This window comes from Rhyacophila brunnea, unplaced genomic scaffold (genome assembly GCF_057557595.1).
Source record: "Rhyacophila brunnea isolate RB1 unplaced genomic scaffold, BYU_Rbru_1.0 scaffold_4, whole genome shotgun sequence".
Taxonomy (NCBI): domain Eukaryota; kingdom Metazoa; phylum Arthropoda; class Insecta; order Trichoptera; family Rhyacophilidae; genus Rhyacophila; species Rhyacophila brunnea.
Window position 1 is genome coordinate 11,444,688 of NW_028233068.1, and position 21,841 is coordinate 11,466,528.

The 21,841-nt window shown below is 32.3% G+C and overlaps 1 protein-coding gene across 2 annotated transcripts in view; it reads right to left on the minus strand.

Moving 5' to 3' along the window:
- Positions 1–1,422: 1,422 nt before the first annotated feature.
- LOC147066891 (phenoloxidase-activating factor 2-like) overlaps positions 1,423–21,841 on the minus strand; it is a 44,030-nt gene continuing 23,611 nt past the window's right edge. The window contains exons 2-8 of one of the 2 annotated variants that reach the window (XM_085954069.1): positions 21,184–21,320; positions 14,460–14,583; positions 8,883–9,092; positions 7,140–7,372; positions 5,311–5,492; positions 3,529–3,693; positions 1,423–2,576 (exon numbers count right to left, since the gene is read on the minus strand). In XM_085954069.1, the coding sequence (XP_085810195.1) occupies positions 2,415–2,576; positions 3,529–3,693; positions 5,311–5,492; positions 7,140–7,372; positions 8,883–9,092; positions 14,460–14,583; positions 21,184–21,316 (1,209 nt within the window). In that variant the 5' untranslated portion in view covers positions 21,317–21,320 and the 3' untranslated portion in view covers positions 1,423–2,414. Of the gene's footprint in view, positions 2,577–3,528; positions 3,694–5,310; positions 5,493–7,139; positions 7,373–8,882; positions 9,093–14,459; positions 14,584–21,183; positions 21,324–21,841 lie in introns of both variants that reach the window. The other variant, XM_085954068.1, reaches the window with a different exon arrangement.

Below are 21,841 nucleotides of genomic sequence, written 5' to 3' on the forward strand. Positions count from 1 at the left end.
CATTTTCCAAATAGTGTCAAGGTAAAATAAAGTTTCAGTGTGTTTTTAGCGATTTTTTATATTTTTTAACACATTCATTTGAATTGTTGAGTTGTTGAGTATCGACACACAATTATCAAAAATTGCATCGTAAAACCACACATTTTAAAATGTTAATTTGGTCGCAGTAAAATAGCTCCCACGGGCGATTTTTTTTACTATTAGAGCAAATTTGTCATGTGTGTTTATCTGATTTATCTAGTCGACCCACCACGCCGAGTCCCCCTGTGCCCGGGGCCCCAGGCTAGAGGCCTGTCAGCCCCCTCCTTGTGGGCCCATGCATATGTGCCTACACAGAGTGGAGGTTTTATTAACAAATTTTTAAATTTTAATTAATAGTTATCAAAACTAACTGATTGAAAATGTTGATACATATAATTTTCTAACTAACTTTTGGCAGCAACCCCTACTATATGTACGCCCACGATAGCCAAGCCTAAGTAGTAGCGTATTGGCTTATAATCGTGGGTCCCAGGCCTTACAAATTTACATGTTGTTTTTCAATGTGTATTTGGACCTAATTGGATGAGCATTTGGCTAACATAAGCATAAAGCAAAAATTCATTAATACAACCTCCATGAGCGACTTAGAATCAAACATGGTAATGTAATGTAATATTCGGTGGAGTATGTGCTTGAATCCTGCATCTGGTAAAAGTCATGTTTTTATGTTTGTGTAATACAGAGCAGGGACCCAATGTGTTGTGTGAATGACAAATGAAAAAATTTTGGTTGTCATTTTTTTTAAATACTTTTATGCCTCAATATTCTGTGAAACAAGACGCGTTGGTTTGTGTGTTCAAATTTCAGAATTAATAAATAGTTTTCGAGTTATTGGCTTAACAAAGCTTTTTACGGCCAGGAAAATTTTACTGTAGGCCAGCTATTTTTGGAATAAAATAAATCACGTAAATTAGTTAATCGGTATGAAATACGCACAAAATAATGAAAATTTATCAAATTAACATGTGAATACACAAAATAAAATATGACTTATGTGTCTAATACTCCAAAAAGATACGTAATATGCAGTCTCCCCAAAACAAATATTCAAGCTTCTCTTCAATCTCAAAGATGATATTGGAAATATGTGCCATATGTCTTGTTGAAATGGGATCAAGTGGCAAATGTCAGTTGTATGAAAATGGTTGAGATTTAAAATAACAGGCTCATAGCCCTTCCACAGAAGAATTCAGGTGGCACTTAGTCCATGTTTTAAGGTAACAATGTAAAATGCTTTTCTAAAATCCTCATATACTATATATATTATACATATAAGTTATTCGCTTTAATTGAAAATAATCATTATTTTTTAACCGGGTATTCATTAAAAAGGGTAATCAATTTTTGGATTTCACAAGTTAACAACGTTTTTGTTGAGTAACTTTTTTTTTAATATTTGGCACAGTTCCTATTTTATTTAGTGTATTCATGTTTCTTGGTTTTTTGTGAACATTTTCATACTAAAATGATATATATTGTTTTGAAAATATACAACAGACAGAAAATATATATGACATTGACAATGAAGTCGCGAATTATTTCGTTTGTGGCTTGTACATATACAAATACAAACTTTGATGAGTTAACTCACTCGTGGCAATCTCCAGGTTAAATCAATACTGACAATACTATTGTAATCAAAATACACAAAAAGAAATTTGTATTATTTATAAATGATTCATTTTACAGTATGTATTGCATTTTTATAACAATATAATTGATCAAAAAAACAATATTTTGATCCAACTGAGATTCAAACAAGCGACCTACAGATTTAGAGGTGGACTTTCTCCCTGTTAGTCTGCAATTAATTGGTTAGTGGAAAGGAATCGGCAGTATTTTTAATTGGTGAAAAATAGCTGATTGGTTAACAAAAGGAAAATAAATATCGAATAATTTTAGAATCACTGATATAAAAAATTTATTGATATGTCATATAAAAAATGTTGACAATAAGTTATTATTTTAATTAAAAAATGGCATAAATTTTAAATAAGTAGGAAACAAAACATTAGAATCCTTTATAATAAATATTCAAACACATTTTCATATTAATCCTAGTCTACCAACTAGAAGCATGGAGATTCTCAAACTTTTGAAGTATTTTAAAAATATAATTTTTATTGTATCTATTTGTGGAATTGAAAAACTCCAATACCAAATAATATATAAACATATTGACGACGTATTGAATATCACAAAAGGACAAAAGTAAGACATAAATGTTACAACTTTATAAAAAATGCACAATTTTTAATTAAAAAACACAGCGCTTAACATTAAATCTAGTTTGTTCAAAAAATTACTGGTTACGAACAAGTATTGTTTGAGTGTCATTTTAGATGTCGTTTTAAGACATGTTGTGATGTCATTTAAATGTGATATGCTGACATATCAATGTTGTTGTAGATAAGTTGTTCGTCAATCCATTCCCTGAGTGATGCTACGTTGGCGTAGACTCCGGGAGTGCTGTTCTCTCCGCAACCAATGCCCCACGCTACGATTCCAGACTGCATGTATCTGTCAGGATGACCCTGTAGAAAAAAAGGTAACAGAGGCGTTAAGAAATAATCAATGGGATACGGATAACTCGATTCATTACAATACCGAGAAGTTTAATTACATATATATTATATATATTTTTTTATATTTAGATCAGCCAACAGGATCATTCACAGAGAATAATTAATATGATATAAAATACAATAATATGTGATGGTCCCAATAACAGGAGCTTGCACAAAGCATAATAAATCGAATTACATTAGATCAAAAAATATTAGCTACAACTGTAAAGAATATAATTGAAGAGTTATTGAAAATGGTTAAAAAAGAAAGAAAAACACATTTTAATAGTAATCATAAGAAAAAAATACAGAAAAACAGAGAGTAAATCTCTAGAGAAGACAGGCAATATAAAAAAAGAAAAATACAGTAAAAAAGCAGTCGTCCAGATACAATTTAATCGTGGATTTTAGAGCAACTTAATTTGAAAGAGGCAAGAAGACAAAATGGATCCGCTCGAGCACTGTAAAGATTTAAGGTTCTACAGAGTCGAGCCACCAGACATTGTAAACTAGATTGGTTTTATATGTATGAATGTATACGAGTGAGAAAATGTGAGGACGAATATTTACTCTGGGTACATATTAATTGAAATAGCCTTTAAGTCCATTTAAAACAATGTTTCGTGCCTTGTAGTTTGAACATGATGACCTACAGAAATATTATTATGGTAATATAGAATACAATAGTTTGGAACTGCTGGATATAAAAATATAATTTTACTCTACTGAGTATTAAGACTGAGTTTGTAGATGGGACCTAATTGATGTTAGATAGGTATCCAATAGTTCCTATATACTGATACTATCAATTAAAATTTATTTTTCAAGGTAAATGCTAAATTATATTTCAGTAAGGAGTCATCGCCACTTAAAGTTGGTGATTATTGGGTTTAAGTAGGTAGGTACATAAAATACTAACCGGCACTGGGCAGACAAGAGGTGATCCACCGTCTCCCTTGCAAGTGTCTTTGCCTGATTCTCCTCCGGCGCAGATGAAGGTCTTGTGGAGCTCGAATCGTTGTCCCAGCCTAGTCTTTCTCAAGGAAGCTTTGCACTTTGCGCGGTCTACGATTGGTAATTCAACCTAGACAACAAACAACAATCACACATCAATTACCTATTCAAAGTATTACAAAGTCATTTCATTAGATAACAGTTTTACTTTATACTATAAAATTAACATTATAATATGCGAAAATGTTTATATTATGAATTTCTGGTGGTGAACAGTCAATCGATCATAAGAAGTCAGTTAGTTACATCGCACATGCTGTCCCTGTCTTTTGGCATACATAACATTGTCTATATCATGGTTTCCCAAACTATGGGTCGCGAGCGAATATTGAGTGGGCCCTCGCCACTGTATACATGAATTAAAAAAAATAGGAAGTGATAAATTTGATATTTCATTCATGAAACACTTGAAACTTTTATTATTGAAAACCAAGTGCAGCCTAAGATGAACGTACTGTCTGAAATTTCCAGTCATTTATCACTGTTAATAAATAACTTTGACGACTATCGGGGAAGAGATGAAAAAGTTTGATTCGTTGCGTTGGATTTGTAACCCATTTCAAGACGACTTGCCAACTAGTATGTCAACAAAAGCAAGTGAAGAACTCATTGATTTATCAGAAGATACGTCACTGAAAAATAGTTTTAATCGTAAACAGTTAACGAAATTCTGGCTCTCAGTTGCTGATAAATTATCCTTGCCTGTTCGATGAAGCTATGAAAATTCTCCTCCTCTTTACTACCTAATATCTATGTGAAGTCGGATTTTCGGCTATGGTTAACATTAAAACTAAATACCGAAATAAATTGGATATATCAAACTCACTGTGATTAAAAGTAATTAAAGTTGAAGTTGATGCTAAAACTGTAATGTAGAAAGATAAGAAACAAATACATCCTTCCCATTGAAATAACTTTGTAAAAAAAACCTTGCAGGTGTAGGTATTTAAGTAATAATTTTTTTTATTTAAGTTGTGTTTCTTATTTCAACAGTCTTTCATTCATATTGGTAACACTTTTAAAAAATATTTTTTTTATTTCAATTAGAACAAATAAGACAGCATTAACTAGTTCCACGACTCGCTACTAGGGAATCTGAGCATTGTCAATTATATGTATGCCCTCTTTTCTCTAAGACATCTAAGAGGTGGGTCCCAAGATTGGAAATTTTTGTTAGATGGGTCGGAGCCCAGTCAACTTTGGGAACCACTGGTCTATATTGCGTATCATGGATGTATATTTGGATAGCAGGCAGTATGGTCCACCATTGTTTCCCTCGTTTTCAAAGTAATCGCGCAGTTTAAAAATGAATTCTCGACATTGTCTTCTAATAAGTTGTTTTTTCTTCATATAACACTATGAATGAAAAATGAAAGCCGTTGGATGTGCCCTAGCATTGTGGAAGATAAAAGAACTCGGTAAGATTATAATGGTTTTTTTGAGAGAATTGGAAAGAAGAGGTTATATGAAACCTTGGTAAAATTATAAAATAAAAAAAATACCATTGACGCTTGTAAAACTTTACACAGTACTGACCAGTGTTGATTTGAGATAGCACGTGCTACTATGCTTAATTCTAGCGATCATTACGCGAGGTAAATGTCAAAGCGGTACATCATGTTTATTCCATCGAACACCATAAATTGAATTGAGTCTAGTGCAAGATTTTTTCCTAGTCGAATCTTACCTTCTTGAGGATGACTTGATAGCGACCTTCCTTTCCGAAGATATCCTTGCCCCAGCCTGAAGCCAGACATCTGCCGGGAGGAGCTTCAACACCAATGGGAGGCAGGCAGACGACGCCGACATTTTCAGCTTCCTCAACAGGTGACTCCAAGATCAAAATGGCGATGTCGAAGAATAGACCACCTGAGGGGAAATTACACAGAATCATTATACCAGCACAATCCAATCGAAGAAGGTTGTTAAAATACTTAGAATGGTAAATTTTAATAATTTCATTTTGTTCTGTACTCATGATAGTGACTATACGTATGGCTTAAATCGTCCATATTTATGACAACCACTAGTGACTAAACATTACCAGGAATCGCAGGAAGGCAACAACCATACCTATGTCATATCCACACACAAGTACCACGAGGTGTAGTCGGTTACATCCGCCATTCCCTATTCGTCCTTATACCAGACTACTGTACGAAAACATCTTCTTGGCTACGTTTCCAGGCGCTGTTGTTTACTAAATGGAAGGAGCTGATAATAGAATTGCGGTTAAAAATGGGCGGAGCATGTTAGTTCACAGTTTTAACACGTAACGAAGAAAATGTTTTCGTACAGTACACCCGCACACTTCCCCGCATGATATCTTCAAACCATCCCTACGATAAAAATTGTGATTATGTAGGTACCTCTGGATTTCATGGGAGTACAGCCTTAATGAGGTTCACCAGATAAATTGTCTTTTAAATTGTATACAGTGCCGTAACACATGTATGATATACTCCATAATGAATGAACTCCGGAAGTGTCTTAAAGACAACCTATATCAGGGATGATGAACCTATGGCACGCGAGATGATTATGCATGGCACGCGAATGTTTCATTTGGAAGAGAAAAGAAATTACTCACAATTTTATATGTTATATTTAAAAAGTGTTTTTTTATTTTAAAAAAATACAAATAAATATCTAAGTACTTAGCGTAATAAATAATAACGACATATCTATGCGTATTTTCATCGGTTTTTCATATTTTGTTTACCAATCAATGCGCAAACGGAAACGACGAAATTCATACATAAATGACAAATCGCATTGTATAAAAAATTGAAGGCAAATCCTTTATTACGTTTAATGTAAATATACAATTGCATAGGTCAGTCCTTAAGACCGGGAAATTAAAAATAAAAATATTCAAATAACAAACCTTATGAAATTAATTATCGGCAGTCATTCAAATATAATAAATGCTTGTTATTTTGCCTTAAACATAATATCTAAAAATGGAAAACCGTTCAGTGATGGAGAATATTAAATGCTTCCACGATTTCTTTGAGGAATTTGAAAACAAGAAAAAAAATATTCAAAGAATAAAAGATATGCCTTCAGCTAGAAATATGATGGAAGATAGAATATCAAGAACTCAATTGTAATTTTTTATAATAGTATTCTTAGAAACTATTTTTTTCGAAAACTTTAAAAACCGTTATTTTTTTCGCCATGAAAAACTGCTTGGCACGTCAAACGGTTGAAAAATATTATTTGGGAAATTTAGGCACACGTACGTAAAAAGGTTTGCCATCCCTGACCTATAGTGTGCCTACATGATTCCTACACTTATTAATAATACTATTCTATAATCAAGTCTAGAAACCATAGAATTACTAGAAGATTGGTTCTCGCCGTTGGCAAAAGGTCAGCTTCAGAATCCGTAGCTCGCCGGCACAAATCCCGGCTCTAGTGGAATACACACGTTTATTTTTCAATTCGAAAAGTTTCTCGCATAAAATCTGTTTGAAACCTCCTCGGGAAGCGGCCAGGAAAAGATATAGGTACCTGAATAGTAGTCCTTGTGGCTGACAATTTTGACCACATTCCTGTCCTGGTGAGGGAAGATCTCGTTCTTGGTCTGCGTGTCCCATTCTCCAGCCCTGATCTTCAGCTTGGGGAGTACGCCGTTCGTCTTGGTGACGCAATGAGCTGCTGTCATCACGACCTTGGGGTGGATGAGGGCGCCTCCGCATTGGTACACATTCAATTTTTGACCTCCGGCAGCAACAGCCTCTTCCCTGTTAAATGTGTATATTGAATATTAACATAATCGGATACGCAGGTATACTAAATAGGTCGGTATCTGTTTAAAAGCCATTTAATTTAAAAAATGTTCTACCTACCCTAGGTTAGATTTGCTAACATTGTAGGTACAAAGAATGCATATGATGCATTTCAATATTCGCGAGGAATTTAAATTAGTTAAGGCTATACCTCAGTTGAGACACGGTCTAAAAAGATCGTCGCTAGTCGATGCGCGGATTGCGGGTCGCGGGTGCAAATGAGGCATGTCAAACCAAATATAATTTGTCTTATAAATCCAACATGTGTCCATTTAATGTTCTGTTTATTGTTTTATCAGTAACAATAATAATATATTCATTGACATGTTTTCTTTTTAAAGTAAATGGGCAAATGGGGCCGTCGTCATCACGAAGCAAAATGACGTGTTTCCAGCTCCACATTCTCTCTCCGAATGGGAGCGAGTGCGAAATTTCGTCGCGCCTATGGTTGAAAATTATTTGCCGTTTCACTGATGAATCACCTTAAGTATCGAGTTTACAGAGATCAAAGATTTGTTGGTTTTCAATAACTATCCTACCAAAAGAATAGTTGAAACTTTATGTCGGAATAATTCTTCCTAACGCACTTTTGGGACGCTGAGCATGACAATTCATAAATGTAATAACCTATTTTCGCTAAAAATGTACCATATGCCCTTTTGGCTTAACAATCTTGAACATAATTAAATTATACAAATTGCTACGAAAAGTTACCAATTTAAAAATGTTACAGCGGAGATGCATTTAAGTTTTGAGTTAACGAAAATTACGTTTCTAGGTATGCATAATATATTATTTCGAGAGCAAGAATTATTCCGTAAGTGTCGAAGTTACAACTATTTTTGATAACATTGTTAGTGATAAATAAAATGATGACACCAAAAGGATCCATATTACAAATTACTCTCCTGTAAAGATGCGAATATTATTTTTTTTTTGACTATGTCCGATCGTAATAAGATCTTATAGGCCTCGGAGAAGGTTTGTATTAACAGATTTTGTTTTTACGAGAAATGGATGTTAGCCACTTGCTCAACCTATTAGATCCATACTCTGACTCATACACATATTGTTTTTCAATTTGTAGGTTTAAATATTTATAAAATATTTATTTAGGCCCTTTTGACATACTTAGCAATTATTTGCATATACTAAGAAAATTCAACTATGCACATGGGGGGGGGGGCATTATTGGCAATTTGCAAAATTAGAAAATAATAGAGTAATTTGAAAAACACTAATTGTACTAGTTTCATACAAGATTTTCTTCAACATCTTGGTTTCATCATAATATGTTTCACTACCTAACTATTATGTGTTAAGTGTGCATGGATTGCCACCAACACGTCAATACAAATATTTACTAGGTAGGTATATATTATGTCATTACCTGCAGCAAAGAAAATACACGATGCTAATCAATTTTTGCACACTGCTAAGCTATACCTAATTAATTATATTTTACCTCAAAATCGCGACCATCCATGGGAATTCTCCGAACTGTGACTCATTGTCCTTGTCTCCCTTGATCCTGAAGCCGACGCCCTCTGGGTTTCTGATTCCGCATCCAGCTGGTTTTGGAACCACTGGTGGTGGAGGTAAGATGACATTTGGAGAACGGTCTGGTGGAAGACAGCAGACTTCCATGTATGATTCACATGGGCCATCTTCAATTCTGAAAGCATTATGATTGATTAGGGATTGCAATACCGAATGAATATATCAATACCGGTATTTCGGTATTTCTTATTGAATACCGGTATTCGTCAAAACATATGATAGAAAAAAATAAGTACCATCAATAAATAGAACTACTATAATCTATTTAAAACACTATTTTATAGCAACCAAATGTACCTACCTACCTACATTTACTATATTGACCTTGTATAGATCATATTAATATATGAGAAATGCTAATTTTTACAAATACAATTAGTTTGGGTAGGTGCAGGAAAATCTCTCAAATTCAACGTGTGCTGGATGTATTGTACTATCAATGTTGGATCAATAGTTATAGGATAATTGGAAACATTTGCCACGTAAGTATATTTTCTTTTTCGAAATATGTCAATTCATCGCGACTAGTATATTATTTAAGAGATTTTATTTTAATATTATTTGACTTTTGTTGGTTTCTGTCAATATATTTGCGTTTTGGCTTCATAAACGTATACAATAATAGTACTAAGTAATGAAAAAAACCATTAAATTCATTTTCGGAAAACATAAACGTGTAATCTTAATACCGAAAATATTTTTTTATTTGTGAAACCGCTATTTCGGTATCGATAAATAATTGAATAAACCGGGATTGCAATACCGGGAAATACCGGTATTGCAATCCCTACGATTGATTGCTTATTTATTTAGACTAAAAATTAAGGATTGAGATGTATATATAACGTTTGCTGAAATCCTTAAATGTATGCAGAAATGTAGTAGATAAAATATATAGACCACTATTAAATCTATGGTGTCATTTATGATGTTATATTAACTATATTACCATATCCACTCGATCAATTTACCCATTTAACGCCCTGAAACTGACTACAGATGTAACTGCATACTTGAGCGATGTACTTCCGCATTTTTTGCACGAGTGCACTAAATATGTACGAAATACTATTTTACAACGTTTTTCTTAGCTCGTATTCTTATTTGTCCGGTACAAATCTTGCAATCGATTTTTAACTAACTTCCCGACTAGCTAGACATTTTAAACTTTTATAATATATCAGAACACGATGCCAATGCATTTTTAATACTTTTAGCCATCTTTAAGTAGAATTGAATTCATTTTCAGTTAATTCTGTTTTGTATGAAAAGTTATTTCAATACCATTGTCGGTTGCTAGGGATCTGGAGTCCTAGCAACTAAATTATTAATATATACGTGCGTTACTATGGAAATCAACATGAGATGTCAAGTACAATTTTTTGGATCGTTTAAGCTAGTCAAGTCATGTTTATATGGTTCAACAGAATTTAAAAACGTTGTATATAAAAAGTTCTTTTTATCTAGTAATTATTTATTCTAAATTGGACCTCTCTATTGACAAAAAATATATCTAACTATGTACATAGTACAACTTCTGACATACCTACCTATTAAGTCAAAGTAAAAAATGAACGAAAATAATATTTAGTGACAATAAATATTATTTTCGTACTTTTGTATCTGAACACATTTTTCACCATTTTGGTTAGTAAGAAAGGTATATTACCGGAAAACCGCATTAAATGATTAGTCATAACTCATAACAATAATATAATAGAAAGGCCACCAGAGCTCACCAAACTTAAATAGCAATACCTGAGGCTAACTCAATCCTTATCATATGGACGATTTTACGAACAGGTAAAATTTAACCACCAAATCGTAACAATTATTAAATTAATTGACCACAAATCAAAAACCACACAGTGTTCAAACCACAAAACAAAAACATGATAAATAAACAAATAAAAATACACATTATATCAATAAAACATTTATTTTATTGTCTTACATACCTATATTATTGACATAATATATGACTTTAAGTTATAACGGAGCTTCTCAAACGGTGTGTCACGAAATTACATTATATTTTCTTTATATAGGTAAACTCAAAAGGTAATATTCTCCGACACCATTTTTACACATTTATTTTACTCTTATTATAAAGTATAGGGGATTAATTAATTAAAGTAGGTAATTATTGGGGTATTATTTTCTTTGGTGCTTACTGCAGTTTTTAAAAAATGTATCTGCGTACTTACTTATTTTTAAAGTTTTAAAATATGGTTTTTGTTATTATCAGGAGGAACATCAAGGGTAGCTGCTAACCGGGTGCCAGACCATAATTACCGCCCCTCCCCCCCCCAAATATAAAAATATTTTTAGTGATAATATGACAGAAGTCAAAGTTTTTTTAATCTAAAAGGGGACAGGTGCCAGCGTATTCATGTGTGCCATGATAAATTGAATGGTGTGCCATGACACGAAAAAGGTTGAGAAGCACTTATAGAATAGATTTATACAATACACTATTATGATGAGTGATTTTCAGAGTGAAAAGAGATGGAATATGTATATCGGTAACGCTATTTTTTTTTAATTGAAAATACCTGGTGCCATATTATTATCAATTGTAGATCAATATACCTACCTCACAATATATACTATTTAATCATATTAAATAATACTTTCGTGTCTTTCACACGTCCAGCAAAGTGGAGTACCCACTTATAGAGTGCTTGCTATTGTCTATGCATGTTAAAGGTTCTGATCGAGGATTTTCAAAAAATAATCAGATAAGGCGAATATCGAATCTCGAGAAATTATTTTTACGAAATTTCGAGAATTCACGTTTTTTGAGATATCAATGAAAATTCTCTATACCTAAATCTAGAAATGTGTACTATGCTGAGCTGTCAACAGCATCCGGAATTTAAAAAAAAGTAAAAAAAAAACAAAATAGCTCAAGATTAAAAAAAAAATTCGTTGGAAAGCTAAAAAAAAAGCTCTCGTTTTTTATTCTGAATTTCGGATTTTTTCGACCGAAAAGCTTTAAAAATCGACAAAAATTTCATTATAATAAAGATGACTTCGCGAGAATCTCAAGAATTCTCGAGAAATCACAATCTCTAATATATTATATTATTGATGCCATTCTTATTTATAACTTGCGTGACGTTTGTAAACAAATAAATTAAATACATAATTATCAAAATTTCATACATCATTTCTCAAACCATATGGTGCCGAAAACAAACACAGAACACTTTTAAAATGTGTCAAAAATTTTAACCGAAATAGTCCATCAAAATAATATAGAATTGTTAGCAGGAAACTTGTATTTTTACATAAATTGATATAGATATTAATAAGGTTAATTATTTAATTTATTTTATTATCAGTCGATTAATATTTATTTTATTGTCTGCGTCTCTGACTGATATTTAAATTGTTATTTTGATGAACTGTTGGGTATAATCATTAATAATCAATCACTAATCACACTTCACCCTAATTAAGAGGTAATTTTCAAAAATGATGTTCAATATTTAAATTGAGTTGTATTTGAACAAATAACGCGCAATATAATATAAATATTTATTTTCTTACAATTCTTACAAAAGACTACTGCTAAAACCAAGACCGACTGTTTTCAGGCTGTGCCACTGAATTGCAAATTACTGTGGATAATATGCCGTCCATATATGACGATCAGAGAAAATGTGATGTCTAAACAAAAAATATAAAAGGATCTAAAAACACAATATTGGGGATCGGGGATTTAAGGATAAATATATAAAAAAAAAACTGTTTTTAACGTTTAGGGAGAGGGGTGCAAAATGTGACGTAATATAGACAGAGGGGTAAAAGGTTATGTGACGATGGAGGGAGGGGAGGTTAAAATAACCAAAATCGTGTGACGTCATAATATGTGGACACCCCTAATGATAGTTATTTATTGTCTTCGAATGCAATGCGATTGCATAATATTATTTCGTTCAAATTATTACCATTTATTTCAATATCATTATCTACAAACAGTTTACCATATTGCACTCAAAGTTAGAGAAATAACTAGCACTACTATCGTATGTTTACAGTTTCGTGTCACTGCCTGATTATATAGTGGGCCTTTGTTAAAACTATAAAGTTCCATATTTTTTGAAAATCACCTCTTCTAGTTTGTAGTTATTTTTCTTACAGTTTCCTGCGGCGTTTCATAAGATTTTTATTATTTTCCAGCGCAGTAAGATTTATGTGTCTTCTATAATAAATTCACAAAAGAATATCTATATATCTTGACAACGTGACCAACTGCTATGCCACCACTGGTTGTAACCATGGCTTCGAACCGTTTTTTTCCCGGTTCGGTCCCGGTTTTCGTTCCGACAAAAATAACGGTTCAGTTCGAGTTCGAAGCTCTGGTTGTAACCATTGGTGGCGGGGCGGGTTGGAGACGATTCTTTATAGTGGATATTATTTTTATATGAAACAGGCAAATCCAATGAATTTAATTCAAGTATGATGTGACCTACTTACTATACAGTGTCAAAAATGTCAGTGACTTTACCACACCCGCTATTTTACATTCTTTAATAAACGTATTATAATAAAATTAATTAATAGGCTACTGGCACTGCGGCGTTACAAGTATGAAAAAACACTTGTCTTTTACAAATAATATTCCATTTTTTCACATCTGTCGTTAAAATGATAATTTTTTTAAATGTTTTTGGATACTCATTACAATCACCATCAAACTAATAATAACGCAAATTAGTGGCGAATGGTGGATGTAGGCTGTTGCAATCTGACATAAATAGCGCACAATAAACTGACATAGGTTTATATTTATTTTCATTAAACCAAGAATACAAATTGCAGATGGTGTTGGTTAATTTTTAAAATTTAATTAAACCTTGCGTAAACCAACACATAATAGATAAAACTTCTATCGTATAACTAAAATATTCGTCTATCTATGAAATATCAAAAATTATGCTATTAAATCATATATTATTTCTAGTTTAGTCAAGGATTAATGAATTTAAAAAAAACCAACCATTAAATTTGTTATACGAGAATTCAACGAAAACAAGTAAGTATGACAGACAAAGTGTAAAAGTGACAAGGAGTGTTTATGATTGTTTCTCCTCTAAATACATAACTGTTTTGTCATTGAGACTCATGGCCTGTTGTAGTATTAAAAAGAATATATATACTCATCCATATATATTTATTTATTGAAATTAATATATATATCTGGACGAGATTATAACATAATTATAAACAGTGAAGTCCCGTAAGGGTAGGCAGATTGAGCATCGCTTGGGAGCGGCAGTTACTCTAAGGGTGGCAAATCGAGGAAAATATCTACCTAAACTTAGTAATAATAAAAATATCTTTCAACACATTTCTTAGATATTGGAGTCATGAAAGGATCATAAGAAATACTGGACAAGAATGAGGCGGCATTCTGTCACTGATTATAAACAATACAGGTGCTCATCAATGGATACTGAAGATTTGGCCTTACCTGATATCAATGATGCCAGTTCCATCAACGATGATAGAGTTGTTGGCTGTGCACAGGTAGTAGGAGACACACTCTCCTGTTTCCCCAGCTTCTGTCTTGCAAGACTTGTCGCCAGCAGGCCTTCCTGTAAAATTTCAACAAATTCTTTAGCTAGGCACATTCTAATAATATTAATTGTCCTTCCATTTTTAAAAAAACTTAACATACTACATTCATATATCGTGACTAGGGAATCCAATCCCGAGCCAAAATTCTGATCCCGGGATTTCGGGATTACAATTTGACAATCCCGGGACTGATCCCGAGATTAGCATTTTTTCCATTTTTAATATAAAATTTTTATATTTACAAATATCATTGATAAAATCGATCAAAAATAAATCTAGTATAATTTATACAATTTAAGACATTTATTGTTAATATTGTATACGTTCAATCTTGGAAATACACAAGTTTAACGGAGTAAATAATATTGTAATTTAAAAATTAATGTGAATTTAATAGGAGATTGCTGTTTCTGATAGTAAAGACTTAATGAATGGATTAGCGTGATTTAAAATATTAAAGCAAATAATTATGGCGTACTTATGGCCTTTCCGCTTCATAAATCTAATTAGTCAGACAAATATGAAACTGCCGTAAAACGTATGATACCATGGTGGAATTACTTTGTTAAAAGTGCAAAGCATTGTTTTTTTTCCAATCTTTCCATTTTTAATAATTCACGTGAAAAAATAAAATGAATCGGCAACCTACACATGGGTATAAATCAAACTTCATTCAAACTCAGTTTATTTATAATGTAACTATTTTTTATTACAAGTATTTTTTCTGTTATATTTTCGCTTTTATTTTATTTTCCATAAAAATTGATAAAAAAAATCAATAGCGAAATCCCGGGATTACGTTTATCAATCCCGGGATTCATAGGTATCTAAAATAGCTCGGGATCCCGGGATTGGAATCACTAATCGTGACTAATACTACGTCGTGCTGATTACCGATTAGACCACTTTCCTGCACGGAACTTAGGGGTTTAATAAATGCGCTCCGGATATAGTCCAGTCACTGAGTGCTCAAAAGATGGGTGTAGAGTGCATGGAATATGCGAGAATTTTTGACTTCAGGACTTTGTTAGGAGTAGTTAATAAGTAAACATACTAAAAGTCTCCGCCCCTGGGAGGTGAGCTAAAGGCGGGAGGGAGGTTGAAAGGTCCCATTTTCCCCACAAAGGCCACCTGCTCAACCATACTCAACCACCTCTAACTCCAAAAAAATGAAAAACAATATGTGTATTTTCCAGACCTAGAATTCGAATCTAATTCGCTCGACCAACTTTGACATTCAATAAGTACCTATTTGACAAGAAAATTCACTCATAATCATGTCAACCCTTAAGTGTTAAAAATATTATTATCTGTTATATTTAAGTAGATACCTAAATAAAATGTAGGCTGATTTACTACACAATGAAGCCATATTAAGCCACCAATATGCCCATAATTCCTTCTATCAATAATTAACCCACTTTTTAAAACTATATTTTAATAGTTTATTTTTCGAAAAATCTTTCATTTAATTTCAGACAGTTAATAATTATTATACATTTTCTTATTATTTTTAACACTACAAGAGGCCATGAGACCTTATTACAATAGTGTAGTAGAAATAATTAAACAGTCACAGATGTATTATGACCTCACCGGAAATCGAGCCCGGAACTCCCGATATGAGAAGCCAGTGCCTTTTGCATTAGAGTTGACTACGGTATTCTTTTGTAAAGGTCTATGTTTTTTTGTAATAATTTTATTACAATTTTACCTGTATCAAAGTGTTAAGATATATTATCTCAACGTACAAACAAACATCTCAAAAACTAAACTAACCTTGAACGAGCATAGTAATTATTACATAATCGATGCTCCATGGCGAAAGGTCAAATCCAATAATGTAAATAAATATATTTTATTTTATTTCTCAATGCAAACAAGCACTACTCTCTGATAAAATTAAAAAAATAATGTGTTTATTATGTGTTATTATCGTAGAGTTTAATATTATGCATGCTATGCTATGCATGCTTTGCAATAGTGGATTGAGCTCGATTTCTTAATTCCGAAACCCTGGAATAGAAGTATTCGAATAGGTATCTACCATTTTTTCTATATTGGTTTTATCATAAATACTGTACTTTTGTCAACTTATTTAATATTAGGTAAATAAGGAAAATGAGCAATTTCTAAATAAAAAAATATATTTCAATCTAAGGGCAATTGTAATATTATGTAATTTAATAATAATCGTGGGGTACTGCCAAAAGTTGGCAAGTCTCGAAATCATGTTATGGAGTAATTGCGATTTGATGTTTGACATGTCCTATAAAATTAGGCATAATGCTAATTTCTTTGTGCTTTATGTGTATGTAGTATAATATATCGGATAACGTTGATTTTTTTCTAGCATACATATTTAATATTTATATATAGACACATAATCCGTTCATCATCATCATCAGGGGCGCGACAACCCGGTGTGGGTCCTGGCCTCCTCCAACAGCTCCTTCCACCTGTCCCTATCCAGTGTGGCCGCTTTCAAATTTGGTACATAATCCTTTGGCAACTCTAAATACCTTCATAGCCCACGATTTATTCACCTTCTATGACGTTTTAATTTCACAGCTTAAATAATGATGTTGTTATAAAAAATCCGAAAATGTTTTTTGGGTAAGTATTTTACTACGTATATATTATATTATTTGAAAAATAAATTAGGGCAATAAATTCATTTGGTTTTTTTTCAATCTTGAGATTGAAAACTCTCAAACTTTGTAAATTCTTATTACGTGCATACCTACAGCTTTTATATTAAAATGGTAGTGTAAAGCCATAAATAAATGATGTAATATTTTGATAATATAAAAAAAATAAAGCAAGCAGGCAACAATGATAAATAAAACATTCGATTGGAGAGTTATTTTCCAAAATTATGTTATCGGCGCTGGAAATTCCAAAAACAATCTGCAAAGAACAACATAGCCATAAAAATATGTATATTTGAATAATATAGATACATAAATATATATTTTACTATAATTATCAAATTTAAGTGGTTATTGTAATTATTCATATTACATTTATTTGTGCACTACGTTGCAATTCTCTGACGAGAGATATAGAATGAAAACAGGAAATTGAAATTTCAAGCGACGATTTTTTGTGCTTCATTCTTACCTTGAGTCGGGTTGAGGTTTGGTTTATTGTTGTTGTTGTTGTTGCTGTTATAGACAGGCTTTGCAGCAGCTCCTAAAACAGCGATGTGCGGATGCGAATGTGTGGATGAGCGTTAATACATTATTAATCTAGCCATTGCATTAGTTTCAATGACTGTCAAAATCATGGGCGCGAATACATTGATAAGTCAAAAATCAAAAGTATAATAAATAATAATACATTGAATCAAATATGAATCAGTCGCATCAGGGTCGGATTTACCAATATTATTTGCCCCACACTAATAAGAGGTCACCGAATTAAAAATAGCAAATATTACCAAATTCCTGGCTATAACGTTTTAAAAAACATCAAATTGTTATTACATATTACAATATTATGGAAACGTTATTTTCAGAGATTGAACGCATCTCTCAAAACATTAATTATTGTATATACATAACTTGAAAACACCTCAGATATAAATACCCACTACGAAAATCATATTTTTAAAAAAAAATACGAAACTCGACGGAATTTGAACCCGGTGTCGCGCCAACCTGTACATTAACCAATTATGCTACGAGCCTCCTATCTAATTACGACAATTAAAACTAGTAGATCATACATGAAATGCTTATCAAATTGCGTTATTATTGACTATTTTTTCAAATATATTTTTTTTAGTGATTGTCTGAGATGTTTTCAAGTTATGTATGTTCGATAATATGGAATGTCACATTCTCAAATCTTGTGAATTATTCATTGAATAAAAGAAATGGTATATTAATTATTGTCTTGGGAAAAGATTTTGACTCTTTTAGCAAACAATATCGACTACTATAGACAAATTTCAACAAAAGATAAAAATATATTCGGTGATATTGACGACTCTGAAGCCTTTTAAAAAAAGAAACAAAAAAAAACTGTGGAAACAGGTAACATAGTCTGTAACCATTGAGAGTAATTAGAGAAATAATAACAGAGGAAATATATAGCGTATATATTTAAGACGGACTTTCGCGCCATTTTGAATTAAATTTTAATTAAAAGATAAATATGTATTTTTATATGGTGGCCCAGAATTTATTGGTGCTGCGAGTAGGGTCCCAGAATGTTTAAAAACGCCCCTGGGTGGCATGCTTTAAAAAATAGATTTTGAGTTATCAATGTATTTCTGTTATACACATAATGTAGGTAAGCAATAAATATAATCTTGTAGGTACTTAGTGATGAGCTGCAATGGACATGCATTGGTCTCATAGAACCAGTAGTTAAAGCATATCGATTCGGAAACCAATACAAGTTTGGTATTGCAAAATATTATCAGCGTTATTAATTTTATTAATAAACATTGGGTAATCGATTATACTTATTAATTTAGATACATACATATGAATAGCAAAAAAGCTAAATATTTGTTATAAACAGGCACGTTCAGGATTTTGAATCAGTTCGAATTATTCCACTCGATAACCGGACAAAACAGAACACGAATAAACAGAACAGTGACAAAACAGAACCGCCAGGGGAAAAATAAACTATTAATTTTTGTCGTATATATGTATTAATTAAATACTTATAAAACTTAAGTTTATGAAATAAATATATATAAATATTTAATATATATAATCACTGCATGTTAGACATTCGGCGTAAAAACCTCGATTTATCTGATTGATTTGAATAATCATGCACAGCTATTGCCACTCGATTATTAAGGGTTGCATACTTTTTTTTAACTACAAGGCGAACTGTGTAGGCATTGGCTAATAATATTTGCTGGCAAGCTTTTTATCTCGTCTTGATCCATCTAATAGGTTCCAAATGCTTGGATGATTACAATGAAACCGTGTAAGGCGTTGTAAAAATCTCCACAATAAATTTGTAGTCTTAGGAGATATCCCAGCATCAGCATCAAAATGATTCCATGTTCTTAAAGTTTTGCTTAAAGTTTAGATGACATATACCTAGCTTGCCGGTAACACCGAATTGAGTCCTGTTTATTTGAGGCTTTCCAGCGATTAGGATTTGGAACTATATAATTTGATTTTGTACGGCGTATTGAAAACCTGTGTTATTAAAAATGTATACAACATAATATAGAGAAATGACAATTACAATATTAAATGTTATATTTTTCCTGAAATGTCATAGGTAGTTCTGTTTTGTCACCGTTCTGTTTATTAATGGACTTAACTACCAGTGTATGTACGAATGACAATATGACATGACCTTGTAGAATTAACACACAAGAATATACATCATGTTATTCCACCAGTTGTATTAGCAATGATAACCGATTTGGGTTTACATAAATGCATTTCCAACCAACAGTAGGTATGAGATAGATTCATTATTTCTTCAATATCCTTGCTAACTAATTTTAAATAATAATGTAGTCTATCGATATGTAGGATATGCTTAATGTATCATTGATTTTTTGGCTAGATTTTTGCCATTTTAATAGGTTGTTTTAAGTATATAATGATAATGATTTAACCTCATATTAAATTAAAGCATTATGATATGACCTTTTATGATAATGACTAATTTTTAGTAACAATCAAAGCATGACAGTGGTACATAACATCATGACATTAAAGCACACGCAATATTGAAGCGAATTATTTCAACCAAATGAGATGCTTCTTCCGGATCTCAAGCAACACAGTGGAGCCACAACAACAAAAAAAACATAATTCGAAATTTAAAATGACTTTATGCTGGTAATGTCAAAATTAGATTGTAATGAAAATTAAACTACAGTCGAACTTGGTTATTACGAGGAAGATGGGACCGACTGAATTTGCTCGTTATAAGCATTACTCGTTATATCGCTATATAACATTTTTCGCGCCACGTTCTATTTAGGCATAGAACATATTAAAAAATCTGAAACAAGCATGGTATTCATAAACTACAAAAGAAGTTATTTATTGTAATGAAGTGCTGAGCCGTCGGCGCTGGTAGGTACCTACTGACTTCACAAAGCTTTGATTTTTACATGCAATTTCAACCAAATGCGTGGATACTTTTTCAATGTTGTCGGCGAAAACACCAATTAAGTACTTGGATACTTAACTGGTGTCATAAACGTAATCCGATCCCGGCGGCATCGTTCTAGTTAACAGCACGGTAAGATTTTATTGCTTGGGGTCGAAAATGTTGTTTTTATACGATCGACACATTAACAGTTTTGCTCGGTATACCCGAGAAGTACCTGGTTATAAAAGTGAATAAATGTATGGAGAAAATCATAAATTAAAATGTCAACGAATGTTTCCTCATTACACCCGAGGTCTCGCTATGTCCGTGATCGTAATAACCGAGTTTGACTGTATTTTGTTCATCCCCTTAGTAAAAATCAATATTATTTTATTATATTATATAATGATATTTTTAATGGACCCCCGTGTGCGCGAATGAAACCATCCATTGAGGTATATCACACTCGAACAGTCGAAAGCAGAAATTTGCTTTTAAAAAAATTGAAAATCATGATAAAAACAAACCTTGGGTTGGCGTTAGGTTTGGTTGCTTGTTGAACACTTGTCCTATGAGTGCATCCAAATTACCCCCCCCATCTTGAGATTGGACGAAGGCCACGCACAGTGTGGCCACCACCAGGAAAACGACTTGTCGCATCTTGCTGCTTTAGAAACAAACAAAAAAAAACACATATTAATATTTCTTATTATGGAATCTAGATGGTACTAGTTTACATTATGTTTGACAATGTTCAACAACGGATTCATGTAACAAGTCGCTAAGATAAAGAGAAGTAGCTGTGACTACCTAATTAATCATACATCACTTACATTTTTTTAAATTATGGAATGAAAATCAATCACATTTTCCCAGAATTACATCAAATGTTTACTGTACTTAACTTTAAATTTAAGTAAGAAGCATGGTAATGAGGAACATACAACCTGGTGGAGACAATCGGCGCCAATTTAGCTACGCTGCTACTGGTTGCATGTAGTAAATGATGAAAATTACCCATTATCTACCTGGGCGTATTTTCATATATCGTAAAATATATTAACTATAATTGCTTCATGAAATAAGTGGCCCAAAATATGTATATATATTTTATTAGTAAAACATTCATATTTAAATTGATCAAAATAGCGACCAATCTATCAGTAGCGGGGGGTATAGGTAGGC